At 28.3% G+C, this 19,876-nt stretch overlaps 1 protein-coding gene across 3 annotated transcripts in view; it reads left to right on the forward strand.

Annotated features, from left to right (window-relative positions):
* The first annotated feature begins 3,470 nt into the window (after window positions 1–3,470).
* The window catches only part of LOC117177855 (putative uncharacterized protein DDB_G0282133), a 46,765-nt gene continuing 30,359 nt past the window's right edge, over window positions 3,471–19,876 (forward strand). Inside the window, exons 1-7 of one of the 3 annotated variants that reach the window (XM_033368878.1) lie at window positions 3,471–3,714; window positions 13,953–14,199; window positions 14,938–15,021; window positions 16,382–16,565; window positions 18,458–18,498; window positions 18,645–18,804; window positions 18,957–19,075. In XM_033368878.1, the coding sequence (XP_033224769.1) occupies window positions 3,704–3,714; window positions 13,953–14,199; window positions 14,938–15,021; window positions 16,382–16,565; window positions 18,458–18,498; window positions 18,645–18,804; window positions 18,957–19,075 (846 nt within the window). In that variant the 5' untranslated portion in view covers window positions 3,471–3,703. Of the gene's footprint in view, window positions 3,715–4,082; window positions 4,244–13,952; window positions 14,200–14,937; window positions 15,023–16,381; window positions 16,566–18,457; window positions 18,499–18,644; window positions 18,805–18,956; window positions 19,076–19,876 lie in introns of those variants that run through there. The other 2 variants (XM_033368877.1, XM_033368876.1) reach the window with 2 other exon arrangements.

Here is a 19,876-nt window from a genome sequence, read left to right on the forward strand (position 1 = left end):
AGAAAGATTGGGATTCAAAAGGATAGGGTTGTTTTTAGATCGACACGAAGATCGAAAAGTATTGAAGGAATAGGGGGAGATAATTAAGAAAAGATTTAGGTAATGGATAGAAATTTCGTAATTTAAAAGTATGGAGGTGGTTTTAGATTGAAAAACGGATTGAAAAGGATTGAAGGAATAGGTGGATATGAAATTTTATATTTTAATAATTGATAGAAAGATTGGGATTGTAAGTATATATTTGCTCTTTTCTATAGAATTGATAAAAAAAAATATTCATTTGGTTAAGAAAAAAATTATTATAATGATTAACAGAATTCTAGATTGCTCTAAAGGATAGAAAAAGATAGGCCTGGATTAATGAGGGAATTGGGCAGAAAATTGGGATTCAAAAGGATAGGGGTGATTTTAGATTGAAACAAACATGTAAAAGGATTGATGGAATAAGGTGGAGGATAGAAAAGGATAATTTAGATAATAGATAGAAAGATTGGGATTCAAACAGTTAAGAGTCGTTTTAGATTGAAAGAAACATAAAAAAGAATTGAAGGATTAGGTAGGAGATAAAAAAGAATCGATTCGGCTAATGGGTAGAAAGATTGGGATTCAAAAGGATAGAGTTGTGTTCAGATTGGCACAAAGATGAAAAAGGATTAAAGCAATAGTTGGGACATAAAAAAATATATGTTTGGGTAATGGAGAGAAATATTGGGAGTCAAAAATATAGATATGATTGTAGATTGAAACAAAGATGAAAAAGGATTGAAAGAAGAGGTAGGAGATAAAAATGAATAGATTTGGATAATGGATAGAATGATTGGGATTAAAGAATGAAGGGATCGTTTTAGATAGAAACAAAAATGGAAAAGAATTGAAGGAATAGGTTGGGTATAAAAAAATAGATTTGGGTAATGGATAGAAATATTGCAATTCAAAAGATAGGGTTTGTTTTAGATTTACACAAAGATTGATAAGGATTGAAGAAATAGGTGGATATAAAAGGATATATTTTGATAATGGATAGAAAAATTGTGATTCAAAAGGACGAAACAGAATTGAAAGAATAGGTGGATATAAAAGGATATAGATTTTGATAATGGATAGAAAAATTGGGATTCAAAAGGACGAAACAGAATTGAAAGAATAGGTGGATATAAAAGGATATAGATTTTGATAATGGATAGAAAGATTGGGATTCAAACAGTTAAGAGTCATTTTAGTTTGAAAGAAAGATGAAAAAGGATAAAGAAATAGGTGGAGGATAGAAAAGGATAGATTAGAATTCAAAAGGATAGAATTCTTTTTAGATTGACACAAAGATAAGAAAGGATTAAAGGAATAGTTAAGACTTAAAAAAGAATAGATTTGAGTAATGAACAGAGAGATTGGGATTCAAGAGTGGTTTTATATTGGAACAAAGATGAAAAAGAATTGAAGAAATAGGTGGAGGATAGAAAAGGACGGATTTTGATAATGGATCGAAAAATTGAGATTCAAAAGTATAGGGGTGTTTTTAGATCGAAATAGAGATGGAAAAGGATCAAAACAATAGGTTGATGATAGAAAAGATTTTTATAATAAATACAAATAAGTGGAAGATAGAAAAGGATAAATTCTGATAAAGGAGAAAAATATTGGGATTCAAAACGATAGTTGTGGTTTTAGATTAGAAAAAGATGGAAAAGGATTGAAGAAATAGGTGGGAGATCAAAAATCATAGATTTGGATAATGGATAGGAAGATTGGTATAATCGGATGGTTTTTAGATAGAAAAAAAATGAAAAAGGATTGAAGGAATAGGTGGATATAAAGTATATATTTTAATAATGGATATACAGATTGGGATGCAAAAGGATAGAGGTGGTTTTAGATTAAAACAAAGATGGAAAAGGATTGCACGAGTCGATGGGAGATAAAAAAGAATAGATTTGGGTAAAGGATAGAAAGATTGGGATTTAAAATGATAGGGGTCGTTTTAGATTGAAAGAAAGATGGAGAAGGATTGAAGGAATAGGTGGGAGATAAGAAAGAATATATTTGGGCGATAAATAGAAATACTAAAATTCAAAAGGATAGGGTTGGTTTTAGATTGACACAAAGAAAGGAAAAGGATTTCAGAAATAGGTGGATATAAAAGGGTATATTTTGATAATGGACAGAAATATTGGGATTCAAAAAGATAGGGTTGTTTTTAGAACGACAAAAAGATGGAAAAGGATTGAAGGGATAGGTGTATATAAAATAATAGATTTTGATAATGGATAGAAATATTGGGATATAAAAGGATAAAGGTGGTTTTAGATTGAAAAAATATTGAAAAGGATTCAAGGAGCAGGTAGGAGATAAAAAAGAATATATTTGGGATTAAAGGAATAGGTAGTTATAAAAAAATAGATTTTGAGGTGTTTTTTTATTGAAACAAAGACAGAAAGAGATTGACGGAATGTGTGGGAGATAAAAAAGAATAGATTTGGATAATAGGTAAAAAGTTGAGGATTCAAAAAGTTAGGGTTTGTTTTAGATTGAAAGAAAGATAAAAAATGTTGAAGAAATAGGTGGAAGATAGAAAAGGATAGATTTTTATAATGGATAGGAAGTTTGGTATTCAAAAGGATATGGGTCATTTTAGATTTAAACAAAGATGAAAAAGGATTGAAAGAATAGGTGGATATAAAAGGATATAAATTTTTAGAATGGATAGAAATATTGTGATTCAAAATGATAAAGGTGATTTTAGATGTAAACAAAAATGAAAACAGAATAAAAGAGTAGGTTAAGGATAGAAAAGAATATATTTTTATAATGAATAGAAAGATTTGGATTCAAAAGTATAGGGGTGATTTTAGATCGAAATAGAGATGGAAAAGGATCAAAGCAATAGGTTGATGATAGAAAAGATTTTTATAATAAATACAAATATTGGAATTCGAAAGGATAGAGGCGATTTTATATTGAAACAAAGATGGAAAAGATTTGAAGGAATAGGTGGAGGATAAAAAAGGATAGATTTGGATAATGGATAGAAAAATTAGGGTTTAAAAGGATAGGTGTCGTTTTAGATTAAAGCAAAGATGAAAAAGGATTGAAAGAATAGGTGAATAATAAAAAGATATAGATTCTTATAAAGGATAGAAAGATAGAAAAGAATAGGTTGAGGATAGAAAAGGATAGATTTGGATAATGGACAAAAAGGTCGGGATTCAAACGTATTAGAGTGATTGTTGATTCAAGCAAAGAAAATGATTGAAGAGATGGACTCAGGATAAAGATACATTGTTTCCTTCCATTTCAATTTTGAAGATAGAAAATGATTCAAATGGACAGAAACTCTATCCATAGACTTTTAAACTGGGTGTGGGAGAGGGGGGGGGGCGATAATTCTCTTTTTTTCCAATGGTGATCTAAAAGGCACCCATGAACGACTGACGACCGATTCTATAAGGTGTCGCTTTCCGGTGGTCTATTTTTACCGTGCGCGGACCAAGCAGTCGGAAAGTTGAAGCGTCGCTTAGGCGTTTACAAAGCTCATCCCAGTGTTGTAATTTGTCGGCATGTAAAGTGAAAGTCCGTTCCTGGATTCGTGAATCAGCAAAATCGTGTTTTTCTGCACCCCAGAAATTCTTCTGCAACCCTTCCAATAAAGCCATCCGTGCTGGTTGGTTACTGACTTCCGGTGGATAACAACTCGAATGCTCGTCCGCATATGCAGCGCTTGTATGTATACGAAAATTTCCAAATATTCAAAAAATTCTAAAACGATGCTTGTTATGCCGAATAACGTCTTACTAAATGCAAACAAACAAAAAGGTTCAGAAATAGTTTTAAAAAAAATTGTTTTAAAAAAAGGGGAAAAGACTTTATCAAATTTTCAATTGTTCAGTATAGAATGCAGAATCTTTTATAGATACTTTTTTCTCGAGGTTTTATAATTTTTTTGTCAGCTGTTTCGGATCGAAATAAGGGAATTGATGTGTCCGAGTCGATTAGCAAAGTGCCGACTGGGCAAGCTTCACCCTCTCTATATGTCTGGTGCAAGAATATATTTTGCAAGATGTAAATCGCGGTTGGGAAGAAGAAGCCAGTGGTTTATGTTTTCGCTCCTGGCGAGTGTAGATTGCGCGTTGAAAAGCTCGACTGATTTGGTGGAGTTACGTAAATTCACGGATAAAAAAAAAGAAAAAATTCAAATATAGAATTGAAAATCCACTCGGCAACCTTTCATGATGAATAAGACGTTCGATAGGTAAACCTTTTGCTTTAAGATTTTATTGCGACTCTGCTAAAGTGCAACGTGCATCCAAAATCGACCTTCGCATTATTTTATGAGGCTTTTTATTTATATCCCTTGCTCTGCCGAGTTCACAGCGTTCAGATTGTTGCTTTCGGAAATTTCAATTATTCCGATACTATGGCGTCGCTCTTTTTTGCGATGTTCCAAAAACGCATCATCATTCACCTGTTAACAATCTTTTGAAATTTTCTGCTTTTTATACTCGATTTTCTTGGATTGATGCTTTAACAAACCCAAAATTTTCATTTTATAGAATTATTTTTTAAATATTGAGATAGTGGCGCGGTAGCTACGGTCAGGCAATAATGGAAGGTCAGGGAATTTGAAACTGATCAGGGAATTCAAAACTGTTCAGGGAAAATAAAACTTGAGGAAATCAGGGAAAAACTGAAAGAGTCAAAGAAAAATATTTTTTGGTTTAATTATCAGCTGTAACATTTATTGTTCCAATTCATAGGAGTTTTTTTTCTGTAAAATATTATGATAGTGGCGGGGGAGTTCAAGACTGTTTTGGTAACTCAAAACTTTTCAGAAAATCAGGGAACATCAGGGAAAACCTGAAAGAGTCAAAAAAATTACGTAAGGCATTTTTCTAAAATTTGTAACCCCCCGCTCTCCATCTAACATACTGTAAGATTTCCTTTTTAACCCCCCACCCACCAAAAAAATCTTTAAAAGAATTTCCGAATTCTGGAAAACCTTAGTTGTACCTTACTAAAACTATATTTCAAAACGAAAATTTATTAACAATAAGTAAGTCTTACAAATTTATCATTATTTTTTTGTCTTCAATTTAACTATTTTCCTATTTGAGAATTCATCTTGTGTAATTATTCTTTCTGAAAATTGAAGTTTTTTTTATTAAAAATGCATCTTTTTGGGGTGAATATTCTTACATTTCTGTTGAAAATTCACTTTTTCATAGAACATTCTTCTTTTTTATTTAAAAATCAGTCAATTATTTAAAAATAAAAATAAAAATCTTTTATTGTTGAATTATCAACTATAAGATTTATTGTTAAAAATTTATATTTTTTCATGAAAATTCACCTACTTAGTTGAAAGTGGAACTTCCTTAAACATTAATTCTTTTATATTTTGTTGGTGCAAAAATAATTTCTTTGTTTGAAAATAATGATTTTTTTTAAATCATATTTTTGGATTGAAAATTGAACTATTCTATATTTTGTGGGACAATATTGACCTTTTTGGTGAAAAATTCATCTTTCTTATTGAAAATTCATTTCTTTGGTTGAAAATTTACTTCCGGAAGAACTGTTGTTAAAAATGAACTATTTTTGATGAAAATCCAAATATTTTTGTTGAAAATTCAACTATTTGGTTCACAATTCTTTTTTGCCTGAAGATTGATCATTTTAGGTGAAAATTTGTATTTTTCTTTGAAAATTTATTTCTTTGGTTAAAAATTTAACTATTTATTAAAAAATTCTTTTTCATTAAAAATTAATTTTTGTAGCTGAAAATTTAAATTTTCCATTTTTTAATCCATCTTTTTTTTTAAATAAAAATTCTACTATGTGGTTAACATCGAACAAGTTTTTTTTTTGTAAACTTGATTTCCTTATTTGATATTTTAATTATTCCATGTTTTGTGGTGGAATAGAATATTAATCTTCTTAGTTGAAAACTCAGATTTTGATTGAAAATTCATTTCTTTGGTTGAAAATTTAACTATTTTGTTCAAAATTGAAATTTTTTATTTGGTTCACATTAAAAAAAAAACTTTTTTTTAAATTGAAACTTGATTTCTTTTTTTGAAATTCTAATTATTCCATGTTTTGTGGTTGAATAGAACATTAATCTTCTTAATTGAAAATTCATTTTTTTGGTTGAAAATTAAACTATTTTGTTCAAAGTTTTTTTTTTGTTGCAAATGCATATTTTCAGGCTAAAAATTTATTTTATTTTTAAAAGAATCATTTATTTGGCTAAAAATTCCACTGTTTATTCAACAGTCCTTTTTTATTAATAATTAATTCTTTTAGCTGAAAATTTCACCATTCCATTTATATAATCCACCTTTTTTGATAAAAATTCTACTATTTGGTAGAAAATTTAGCTATTGGGTTGACATAAAATTTTTTTAATTAAAACTTGATTTCTTTATTTGAAATTCTAATTATTCTATGTTTTTCGGTGGAACAGAATATTAATCTTCTTAGTTTAAAATTTAGCTTTTTTATTGAAAATTTATTTCTTTGGTTGAAAATTCAACTATTTTGTTAAAAGTTAACTTTTTTGTTGAAAATGCATATTTTGGAGTTAAAAATTTATCTTCTTGATTGGACAATCATTTCTTTGGTAAACAATTCAACTAGTTATTCAACATTCTTTTTTTTATTGATAATTAATTATTTTATCTGAAAATTTAACTATTCAATTTTGTATAATTTTATCCTTTGTTGTTCAAAATACAAATATTTAGTTAAAATTCCTGTATTTTGTTAAAAAATCATCTTTTTTGGTAAACAATATTCTTGTTGTTTGAAAATTTATCTTTTTGGTTTAAAAATCATTTATTTGATTGAAAATTAATATTTTATGGTTAAAAATTAAACTATTTGGATATTAAGTTATCATTTTTAGTTGAAGATTCATAATTTTAGTTTTAAATTAATCTTCTTGATAAAAAATAATTGTCTTTGGTAGGAAATTGAACTATTTATTTAAAAAATTCTTTTTAAAGTTGTAAATTACTTTTTTTATTTAAAATTTATTTCTTTGGTTCAAGATTTAATTATTTTGTTAAAAATTAACTTCTTTGTTGAAAATTATTTTTTTAACTAAAAATTTAAATATCTAATTTTTTATTTAAAATATATCTTTTTTAGTTGAAAATACGTGTCTTTGTTCAAATTAATTTATTTGGTTATAAATTTTACTATTATTTAAAATTCGCTTTCTTTTCGTGATAACTTCACTTTTTTAGTTATAAATATAAATATTCCATTTTTCGTTGAATATTGATATTTTTTAGTTGAAAATTCTTCTCTTTTGATGAAAATTCGTATTCTTGCAGAAAATTAAACTTTATTATTTAAAATTTATTTTCTTATTATAAATTCAACTATTTGGTTAAGAATTCTTTTACAGAAGATTCATCATTATTCCTGAAAATTCATTTCTTTGGTTAAAAATCTAACCATTTTTTTAAATTCGTCTTCTTTGGTTGAATTCAACTGTTTTCAGTATCAAATTAATTTTTTTTTAATTTCAACTATATTTCATTTTTCTTGAAAAATTCTAGTGCTTAATTTAACCATTTTTCAAAAAACCAGATTTTTTTTATTCATAATTTTAGTTGAAGAGCCTTTTTTCAAAAATTGATCTATTTTGTTTATTAAAATTTGTTATACCTGAAATAGAACTTTATTTTATTGTTTTTAAAAACAAAATTAAATTTGTTTAATTTGTTAAATATCTTCCAACATGTATTTGCAGAATTTTGGGAATGTTAAATGCGTATTCGATGCGCTACTTAAGATATAAATGTGCTGTTATTTTGAAGTAGAGGTCGCAGCTGCTGAATGACAAGGCCTCCTTAAAATTAAATTTTCGATTCTTCGTCACAATTTAGATTAAATTAAGATAAAATCAATTAAAATTTTTTTATTTCTACCAGTATTTACTTCAGTTCCAATTTATTTTATTTAACTAATTTTTTTTTCAAATTTTGAACCTATTCTCACTGTTAGAGTCGTTTAAGGTAAATATTGATCAAAAAAATTGCTTGAAAACTTGCTTTGAAGAAATTTTTTTTTCTGAATACGATTTTAGGCTTTCTACCGACTTTAAAAAATTCGGGAAGTTGTTCTATTTTGTGTAGACAGCAGCTGTGTTCCATCTAAGTGAAGAAAACTCAAGGGCACATTTGTACCGATCCCGAAAAATTGTGTTTAGATTGAGGAAAGAATTTAGAAGATTTTCTTTTAATTTAAAAGATTAATATTCCACCAAACTTTTTAACAAAAAATGTGTATTTTGAACAAAAAATGGATTTATTGCATAAATATGTTTGAAAAAAATTTGGCGGGAAATTCACACTCAACAAAAATTTCAAAATTTGTTAACAATTTTTTCTTTTGAGAGAGAAAACTATGTCCAAATGTGTACTCGTAAAAATTCAACTTTACATTTTTTGTGATATCTATCCCACCCCTATTTATTTATTTTCCGGAAAAAGAAATAGCGTATTTTTTTCAACGTTAACGTGCGCCCTCAGAATTTTGAAATTAGAATCAGATTTTAAATGGAAACAGCTCGAATTTGACACAAACAATCCGCTTTTATTATGCCCGGAAAATGTCCTAAGAAATTCAAAATATCACGTGTTTCAGTACTTGTTTAATAAATTCGATAATTATTTAAACAATTTTAATTGATTTGCCAATTTTTTTCTTTCTAAAATCGTAAAGAGTTATTATTTCCCGGAAATAATGACACAATTAAAGAATTTTGAGAGCAATGTATTTTTAAAGGATAATTGAATGATAAGTGATAAGTGAATGATTATTAGTTATTTTAATAATTTCAAAATATCTTAAGCAAAACAAATCTTACTATTAATATTCGTTAATTTGACCGTTAATTGCAGAAAAAAGTAACTTTTCACAATTTACAGAGATTGAAGATCAATATTCTACCACAAAACATAAAATAGTTAAATTCTCTGTTAAGAAAATTAATTTTCAATAAAAAAGATTTTTTTAATAAATAATTTTTTAAACAGATAATTGGATTTTCAGGCGGAAAAATATTATGCTTTAGCTTTTAACAAAATAGTTAAATTTTGTACATGAAAAAAGGGTTTTAAATTTAAAGGATGACTCATCAACCAAGAAACCTAATTTAGATTAGAATTTTTTTAAATAAATAGCTAAATTTTTAGCAAAAGAAATGAACTTTCAACTAAAAAGATACATTTTCAACTAAAATAATGAATCTTCAACGAACAAAAAATGAACTAAATTGTTAAATTTTAAGTTTTAAATTGACTTAATAATTTTTTTTAAATTCAAGAAGCAGAATTACATTTTCAATAACAAATTTAATTTTCAACACGGGAAATGAATTTTAAACTGAAAATATAAACTTTTAACCAAGAAGATTAATATTTTCTACAAAAAATGACAAATTTTTAACAAAATACATGGATTTTTAACCGAATTTTCAACGAAGTAGTACAATTTTCAACCCAAAAAAGATTAATTTTCAACAAAATACTTGAATTTTTAAACAAATAGTTTTATTTTTAGCAAAAAATATGTATTTTCAATCAAAAATGATTTATTTAAATTTTCAGTTAAAAGAATTATTTTCAACAAAAAATCTTTTTTAATAAATTGTGAAATTTTCCACCCATCAAATGAGTTTTTAACAAAAAAGACATATTTTTACCCAAGATGATGAATCTTTAACAAACAAAATAATTTTTTAACTAAATAGTTGAATTTTCAACCCGAAAATATGTATTTTTAACGCAAAACTGTGAATTTTCAGCAAAACTGTTAGGTTTCAACAAATAAGTTCAATTTGCATAAAAAAATATATTTCCAAATGAAATAATGAATCATTAAACACAAAAATTAATTATCAACAAATAAGTTAAATTTTCAACCTGAAAATAGCGTTTTAAATTTAAATTTATCATCAACCAAGAAAATTAATTGTTAAGTAGTTCCACTTTCAACTAAGTAATTGAATTTTAAATATAAAACATTTGACTTCTCAAGTAAGACAGATTAATTATTAATCAAACAGTTTCTTTTTTATAGAAAAAATATTATATTTATATTTTCAGAGAAATTTTTTAAACAAAAACACGAATTTTCATTAGTACTTAAATTTTCAACCTAAAAAGGCAATTTTTTAACAAAACAGTTTACTTTTCTTCCAGAACCAATGATTCTTTAATAAAATTTTTGAATTTTCAACAAAATAATAAAATTCTTGACCGCAAGATGAATTCTCACCCAAAAGTAGTTGAACTTAACTAAAAAAGACGAATTTTGAAAAAACTAGATGAGTCTTCAACCGAAACAGATTAATTTTTTAATATACCGTTGCATTTTTAAACAATAAAGATAAAATTTCTACTATAAGACCTTAACTTTTTAACCGAAAGGACGAATTTTTTACCGAATAGTTACATTTTTAATAAAAAAGAAGTTTGTACGAAGAGAGACTAATTTTTTAAAAAACAAGATGAATCCTTAATTAATAGTTGATTTTTTCACCCAAATGGTAGAATTTGTAAACAAAAAAAAGTAAAATAATAAAAATCAATTATACATTTGTAGGATTTGTCATAAATAACGTTCTAAGAAAAAAAAACAGATTATGTGTTTTGTTCAAACAATTTTTTTCTGAGTTTACAATAATTTTCATTCCTTATATATTTTAAATATAGTTTATGTAACCAGCAAATAAAATGAACAATGAATGCATTTTTTTTATTGGAATTAAATTTGGTTTCTTAGATCTGGCTGTAGCCCGTTGAGACGGGACCTAGAGTAGTTGCTACGTATTACGTTACACAGATAAATTTAGCGATTCTTTTACATAGAACCTCGTTGTACCGATGCCAATACCACAACTCAGAATTAATTGGCTATCTTCAATCGAGCTTACCTATCCGAATATACACTAGGGTGGTCCAAAAATGCTTTTTTTTGTGATCGACCCCCCTTTTTTTCTTTTTTTCCGAAAAATAAGAACCCTATTTTTGAATGGATTCTTAATTCCTGACCATAGTTCGATTCCATGCTTTTAGGGTATTAAAACGACTCGGATTTTCGCCAAACCCAAAACAGGTCTACGGAGATATATTTTCAACCAGATAGTTGATTGTTTAACAAAAAATTCGGATTTTCAAGAAAAAATTCTCACCATATAAAAATGCAATTTTGAGTGGATGATTACTTCCTGATCATAGTTCGCCTCCCTGCCTTAAGGGGATTAGAACGACTCGAGTTTTCGTCACATCTTAAATAGGTCTATGAGAATGTATTGCTTAATGTAATATTTGAACCACATCATTTAAAGACAATTTTTTTCTTTTTTTTTTTGTATTTAAAAAATGTTTAAACAGACAAATTAATTTTAAACCAGAAAGATAAATTTTATACCCAGAAGATTAATTTTGTCTACAAAAAAAAGATTAATTTAAAAAGCACATAAACTAACCAAATAGTGGAATTTAAAAAAAATTAATTTTCAATACAAAATGACCACCATATAAAAATTCAATTTTGAGTGGATTATTACTTCCTGACCCTAGTTCGAGTCCCTGCTTCAAGGGACTTAAAATGAGTCGAATATTCGTCACATATGAAATAGGTCTATGAGGATGCATTGCTTAATGTAACATTTGAACCAAATAATTTAAAGACAATTTTACGCATGGGACGAAAGCGATTTTTTTCAAAAATGTTCCCATCCTTGCTTTTTATTGTTGGTGAAAGTTGGACGTCGTTGTGTTTCTTCTTTTGTTTTTGGTGTTCTTGAAATTTGCAAACAAAGAAATGAATTTTAAACCAAAGAAATTAATTTAAAACGCAGAGGATTAATATTGTCTGCCAAAAAAGATTATTTTAAATAAATTAAATGCATTTTTGACTAAGTAGTTGGTTTTTTAACAAAAAATTAGGATTTTCAATAAAAAATGCGCACTGTATAAGAATTTAATTTTGAATGGATTATTAATGCCTGACCATAGTTGGAGTCCCTGCTTTAAGGGTATTAAAACGACTTGGGATTTCGTCACATCCAAAATGTGTCTGTGGATACATTGTTTATTGTAATATTTGAACCACATAATCTAAAGTTTTTTTGTGTCGTCTTTTTTTTATTTTTTAAATTTTTAAACCGAGAAATTAATTTTAAACCAAAAAGATAAATTTTAATCCCAGAAGATTAATGTTGTCTACAAAAAAGATTCATAAAAAAGATACATTAAACAAATAGTGGAATTAAAAAAAATGGATTTTCAATGCAAAATAACCACCATATAAAAATTCAATTTTGAGTGGATTATTACTTCCTGACCCTAGTTCGAGTCCCTGCTTTAAGGGGCTTAAAACTACTCGGGTTTTTGTCACATCTAAAACAGGACTATGAGGATGCATTGTTTAATTAAGTATTTGAACCGCATAATTTAAAGGCAATTTTTCTGGCGGGGCTAAAGTATTTTTTTCGAGAAATGTTCTCGTTGTTGTTTTTTTTTTGTAGTTTAAAATTGAGCGTCTTTTTGAACCTGTAAAATGTAGTTTATATTAGAGCAATATATAATAAAATAATGTAATATAATACAATGATAAAAATGAATACTAACAACCTGTAATAATAATGTTTTGAAAATGTATATAATATAATATCCTCCTGTTGACCGGTCATATAGTTTGTATTCTCATCATAAAAGCAACATCCAGTGTTTAAAGTAATAAATCAATTATTAATAATAAATTTAAAAACTAGCCTATTTATCAAATATTTCAAAGACCTTTCTGAAAATGTAGGTACGTCCATTTTTGAACAATGTTCTTTGATTAGGCTTAAAATCAGGGACTCAAACTATGGTCAGGAGTCAATAATCCACTGAATGTTGGATTTTGATACGGTGGTACCCGGGTACCCAGGGTGTGTCCAGCCTACTTATAACTAAGGTAAACTTTCAGTGGTGAATCACAGATATCTCGGGTAGACTGCGCTAGAGGCAGCACGTTGGAGGTCTGTAACCACGGAAAGTTTACCTTATTTGGTTTGAAATGAGACGAACGGTAAATATTAATTTTTACGATCCAGCAGTAATGAAAGCGGTGAAGCTTGTTTAGGGTTTACACCAACAATACGAAATATTGTATCTTAAAGAAATCTGTATTATCATCAGAGATAGTTACCATCAATCAGTGTAGATATCATTCAACAATCCGAAAAAATAATAAAATCAACACTATCGATCAATTTAACTCTTCAAATAACAAAAACTACATAACGGTATTTCAGACTAGATGATAAATTTATTACATTTTTTTATAATTAACAGTAAAACCTTGCTTATCCTAGCCATTGTGGACCGGCCCCAACTTGAATAATCGGGAAACTCGGATAAAGCGGAATTTTAAGTAAAAAGAAAGTCTCAGTGTAACAAGTAAATAGTTCTTAACTTAGAGAGTATTTAGATTATTAACCAATCGGAGCAGAGGTTTAGTAAGATCTTCTCTGGTTGATTAAGACAAGTTCATACGTATGAATAATGCATAAGGCTCAGATAAACGGAACGCTATCTTGCGCTATAGCTCGGATAAGACGGGTCAACTATTTTTCTTTCAACCTCGGATAATCACGAACTCGGATAAAGCGGGCTCGGATAAAGCGGGCTCGGATAAATCGGGCTTGGATAAGCGAGGTTTTGCTCTAATTATTTGAAAAAATGGTGTAATTTTTTCTTCAATATTCGAATGTTTTTCCCCAAATCAATATTGAGTAGCGACATTGCATCAGCATTGCAGAGTAATATTGGTTGGGACAAGACATTTATAAATTGCAGCAACATTTCTGCAAATATTGACTCACGTTAGGGTATTGATTATCTACATGAAAGCTTTAATTTTTATTCAGTAATAAAACTTTTAATTCGCAGTCCCAATAATACAAAACGAAATATCGTGAGCAACTCATCTTATAACTACACTTCGAGCGTAAATAAAGATGCAGGCGGCAAGCGCGTGAATTACAAATCCCAGGAAAGTGGCACCTTTTTACAAAGAAGTGTTTCTGCTGACAATGTTATAGTTCGCACGAGGGGATTCAAACCCTCAGACTTACACGATCCAGCTAAAAGGAACTTTCTTGAAAACCTTACTTCTAAAATACTACATTTCGACATGGTAAGCCTTTCAATATTTGAAAAGAAAAATAATTCCCCATCATGCAATATTGCTGCAATGTTGCGCGACAATTTTTGCATCAATTTTTTAAAAAATTTGTACAATATTGTGAAATAATGCAATTTTGAAAGGGGGGATCACCCCCTCCCGTTTCCTTATCCAAACATAGCAATTTCTTTCGCAACATTGTATCAATTTTTTTACAGTATTGATGCAACATTGGCGCACAATATTGTTGCAAAATTTCAACAATATTATTTACGAGATATTGGGACAGGATTAGTTCATTAATAACAGTTACATTCCTAGCGCAACGCGTGAATTCCCTAGCGGTCCCTGGGCCCGCTATGGCATATTTTCAACATTTTTCACATTTATTTACAATTTCACATAAAACTCATTTTTTTTTATTTCCACACATTTATATTTATTTCTTTGGGCTTATACATTTGCTAAAAAATTACAAATTGAAATCTGTGTGCGACAATTTGATAAAAATAGTCTTAAGGTTATGTTTTAATTGTAAATAAAATTTAAAAATGATGAAATGTGTCCCAGCGGACCTAGTAAACGCTCGGGCGTAGGAAACCGTTCCTCTCACTCGGTCCGCTAGGGTTAAAGTATTGCTGCAACATTATCTGCTTTTGGATTCAAAATAGTTTTTAAATTATTTTTCATAATCAGTAAAATATTAATCAAATATCAATAATATGTATACTTTTTTATTTCAATCATAAGGAGAGCGGAGAAAGGACCCCCATAAATTTGAAAAAATTGCTCACCCCTGCTACTGATGGGAACGAGGTGATGCACGTAAAAAACAGTAAGTGTTTGGCTCCATATTTTTAATCACGTGATACTCGTTTCTTCAAAAAAAAATTTCCATTCAAATATTTTAGTTTTCATCAGTCCGTTTTAGCGTCAAGGAAATGGTTGTCGAATTTTTGTTTCAGAAGGTGAACTTAGTTTTAAGTCCCGGAAATACAAGTACCCGACTTAAGGAATATGTTTATTACAAATAATTTCTTTTAATTTACCTAATACTGTTTTGCATGCAATTATTATAGTATACGAATAATTTTAGATACCATAGATAGAAATTGTGGTGAGTTTGATTAATTTCATTAAAAACAAACTATTAGTTTTCCACGAGAAAACGTTTTACATGCAATAGGAAATTTAATAATTAGCTAAATCGCTTTATCATAATCAAGATACATGTACGTAAAATATATGTACAATTAAACACACCTTTATTACACATTTTTATTTATTTTTTTATTTTCTATCCCACACAGTAAAAACAAAATCATTTACTAAATATGTATTCACTCTTTAATTCTTTAGCTTTCGTTACTACGCTAATTACCGACTAAGCCAGGTTCTCTTTCACGCTGAGTTACCGACAGCCGGTATTACCCTCAGTAGTTAATACAGATTTCCTAAATAAATCAAGCTTTAGTCGATACTTTAGTGATCTTCCTTACCGATCCAAGCCATCATCATCTATCTTCTAATTTGTCTCCTAATCTTCCTCATTCTCTTCTTCTATCTCCTTCTATTCCTTTCTCACATATTTTCAGTTTATATCTTGATCCTTTTCCTTTTTTTATATACTTCCTTATCAGTCTTCTCCAGATCATCTTCCTTATTTATTTAATTCTTCTTCGTAATATCCTTCTCTGCATCTTTCATCTAATATTGAAAGACAGGGAGAAGGATTCTAGGGAGAATGAAGAGACAGGTAAGGAAGAGGAGGAGGAGGAGGTGGAGGTGGAGGTGGAGGTGGAGGTGGAGGTGGAGGTGGAGGAAATAAATCAGGCAAAGCTGAAGGGGGATGAGGTGAAAATAAATCTGGCAAGGGAGAGGGAGAATAAGATAGAACAAGAGAAGGAGGAGAAGGAGGATTAGGAAATAAATGAGAAGATAGAAGATGAGGGTATAGATGAGGGAGTAGAGTAGATCACTGATATATCGACTGAGACTCGATATATGTCAGGAATCTACGCTACCGAGTGAAGGTAATACCGATAATAGGTAACTCAGCATGGAACAGAACCTTTCTGGGTCGGTAAGTTGTGCATTCTGTGTGGGGTTGAAGTTTATTTCATAATTCCATGAAATTAACAATTCTTAAAAGTCTTTATATTCTGCTTATTTTTTATTTATTCCTTTTTTGTTTAAAGAAAAAATGTATGCCTCTTCGTACTTCTACGCCCCCACCCACCCGACGGTAGAAGACCAAGTGGAACTAGCACGAAGGATTTCGAATTCACTCAGTGATGTAAAGAATATGAAAAGCAAAGGACAGTCGATGTACGTCAATCGAAAAAAACGATCAGTAAAGTGGATCCACGATGGCAATGGCAAGTATGATTTTGTTATTTAGAAAGAATGACAATAATTAAAAATTAAATTAATTTATTAAATATAATCGTCGAATAAGATCTTTTATAGGGTCAGACTTTTCAAATTTTTTACATAAATAAAACTTTTTAATATAAGGGTCCTAAATGTTTAAAATTTTCGGAAATTAATTATTTTGAACAAAATTGATGCCAGTATTATTTTAAACTAAATTTGAAACGCTTAAAATCACTAACATTTTGCATTTAATCAATTAAAAGGTTAATCAATATTAATTTTATAAAAAAAGTTGTTAATTCTAAATAAAAAACAGTTAAATTCCACCAAAAAATATGATTTTTGAACAAAACTGTAAAATTTTCAACAAAATAACAAACTTTCCAAAAAGTCATTAAACTTAAAAAAAAATCTTTTAGTCAAAACGAAAAGAAATGCATTTAAATTGTTAAATTTTCAAGCCGAAACGATGAATCATCCAAAAAACAGATTAATGTTTAACAAACCAGTTTCATTTTTAATTAAAGAATATTAAATTTGTCCTAAAAAAGATAAATTTTTTAATCAAGAAGACGAATTTTTAACAAAAACATACATTTTTAATCAAATAGTCGAATTTTGAAATTAAAAAAGATCAATCTTTGAACAAAAATGGTATAGTTAAATTTTAATTTAAAAAATTAATTTTAAAGAACTTCTGTAAAACAATCAAATTTGCTACCGAATAATTAACTTTATTAATGAATGTTTTAGTAATGTAATAATTTCACATTTAAACTATGAAAGGTTTTAATTTAAAATAAAAATCAATTGAATTCAACCGAAAAAAGCGAATCTCAAACAAAATAGTTAAATATTGAACCAAATATTTGATTTTTGAACAAGAATATTTATTTTCTACCGGAAAAGATAAATGATAGAAAAAGTAGTTAATATTTCACGAAAAAATAATTCAATTCATCCAAAAAGTACATACATGAGACAAAAAAGTTGAATTTTCAACCAAAAAATATTTTCAGTCAAGAAAGAAAAAATTTGCTATCTAATTGTTAACTTCCTTAACAAAAAAGACAATTTTTCCACAAAACAGTTGAATTTTCTACCCAAAAATATGATTTCAAAGAAAAAAGTTATTTTTATAACAAGTAGTTAAATAATCTACCAAATACTCGAATTTTCAACCAAAGCAGTTGAATTTTGAACTAAAAATTTGCATTTTCAATAAAAAAAGTCGACATTTCTGGCAAAGTGATGAATTTTTCAAATGAAAAAGACAAATTATCTTCAGGAGTGATGAATTAAAAAAAGAGTTAATTTTCGCAGCCAGTTGCATTTTTAATAAAAAAAAAAAATTCCCAAAAGAAACTAATTTTCAAACCAAAATGACGAATGAAAAAAAAGTGTTGAATTTTTAACCAAAAAGATTTATCAATAAAAAAATAAAAAGAAATGTCAACGAAATTGTTGACTTTTCAAGCCAAAAAGACGAATTTTTCAGCAATATTTGAATTTTCAGACTAATAATATAAATTTTCAACACAAGGTTAATTGTGAAACAATTAATTGAATTTTTATTCTAAAAAGAAGAATTCTTAACCGAAAATTGAATGAATGATTGATATTTCAACCATAAAATATTTTAATTATAAATCAACATTTTTTAAACTGAAAAAGTTCGAAAACTGAAAATTTTACTTAGAAAATAAAGTTAATTTTCCACTGCACAATTTTTTTATTTCGGACCACACACGCTTCAATCTGGATTACAATATTTTACACCTCTTCGAATGAAAAAATAAAAAAAAAGTTTACCGTTATGAATAAAAATAATGAATTTTCAAATTTGAAAAAGTTCATTATTTTTAATAATCAGTCAAGTTTTTCTACCTTTCAGGAACAGAAGGTGAAGAAGAAACTTCCACTACTATTTATAAGGTACAGAATGACGTAGATTATTAAATTTTTTAAACATTCTAAATCAAATGATGAATTTGTTAAATAAATATATCAAAGTTCCTAAACATTTTAAATTGTGCAGATGTCCCTAAATGTTTATTTATATATTTTTTTCACTTTTGTAGGACAAAATGCCTTTAAAATGTTTAATGAATCCTTGTGGAAAGCTCCAAGACATCCAGGGAATTCAGGCTCTTGGAGAGGAAGTGAATATTGAATCAATTCCTTCACATCCTGAAAAACTTTTCGACATTGTACATGATCTAAACAGTCAAAGAGGTCGAGGTAAGAGATACAATTTTTTATCTTCTTTTTTTAATTAATAATTAATTTATCAAATTCTGAAATCGAAGATTATTAATATGGCTAATTTATTTACCAAATTTAGGGAAAAGTATTTTTGAACTGATTAGTTGAAGTTTTTAATTTTATTTAAGGTGCTGAAATTTTTGCTAAGCGCAGAAAAAGGTCAGAAAAATGGGTGGTGGATAAGGAAAAACCACAAACGCCAAGTACACCTTCGTATCCAAAAACTCCAACGTACCCGACGAAGCAGGTTTGTTCATAAATATATTTATTTACATCAATTGATATATCATATAATTTGATAAATGGAAAATTTAATTCCTCATTGGCGCCCAATATTTAAATTCATCTACGAAATTCTTGGGAATTCAAAAAATAAAGAAAAAGAATAAAACATTAAAATTTAATTTTTCCTGAAAAAAAGAACTACTCTCGTCGCTCCACTGGGAATCCTCTAATATCCGATCCGACCTAATCTTGTCCTATCCTATCCTATCTTATCCTATTTTATCAGGTCCTATCTTATCCTACAAGATCCTATCTGCTTTTGTCTGATCCTGTACTATCCTATTCAGTTCTATTCAGTCCTATCTAATCCTTTCCGAATCTGTCTGATCCTATCCGACCCTATCAACTCTACACGGTCCTATCTGATCCTATCCGACTATATTCTGTCTTAACTGGTCCTATTCCATATAATTTTTTCCCAAGTGACACTATCGAATCCTATCTGATTCTATCCCATCATATTCGATTCTATCTGGTCATTTTATCCGGCCCTGTCTGAGTTTGCCCGCTCTCATTTGATCCAATCCAATCAGAGACAATCTGATCCTGTCCGGCCCTATTCAACTCTATCCGGTCATATCTGACCCTATCTGATTTTATTCTTTTCTATCTGATCCTATCCTATATAATTATTTCCTAACCGACATTGTCGGATTCTATCTGATTCTATCCTATCATATTCGATTCTGTCTGGTCATTTTATTCGGTTCTATCTAAATCTACCCGCTCCGATTTGATCCAATCATATCGGATTCTATTAGAT

This window comes from Belonocnema kinseyi, chromosome 8, assembly GCF_010883055.1.
Source record: "Belonocnema kinseyi isolate 2016_QV_RU_SX_M_011 chromosome 8, B_treatae_v1, whole genome shotgun sequence".
NCBI lineage: Eukaryota > Metazoa > Arthropoda > Insecta > Hymenoptera > Cynipidae > Belonocnema > Belonocnema kinseyi.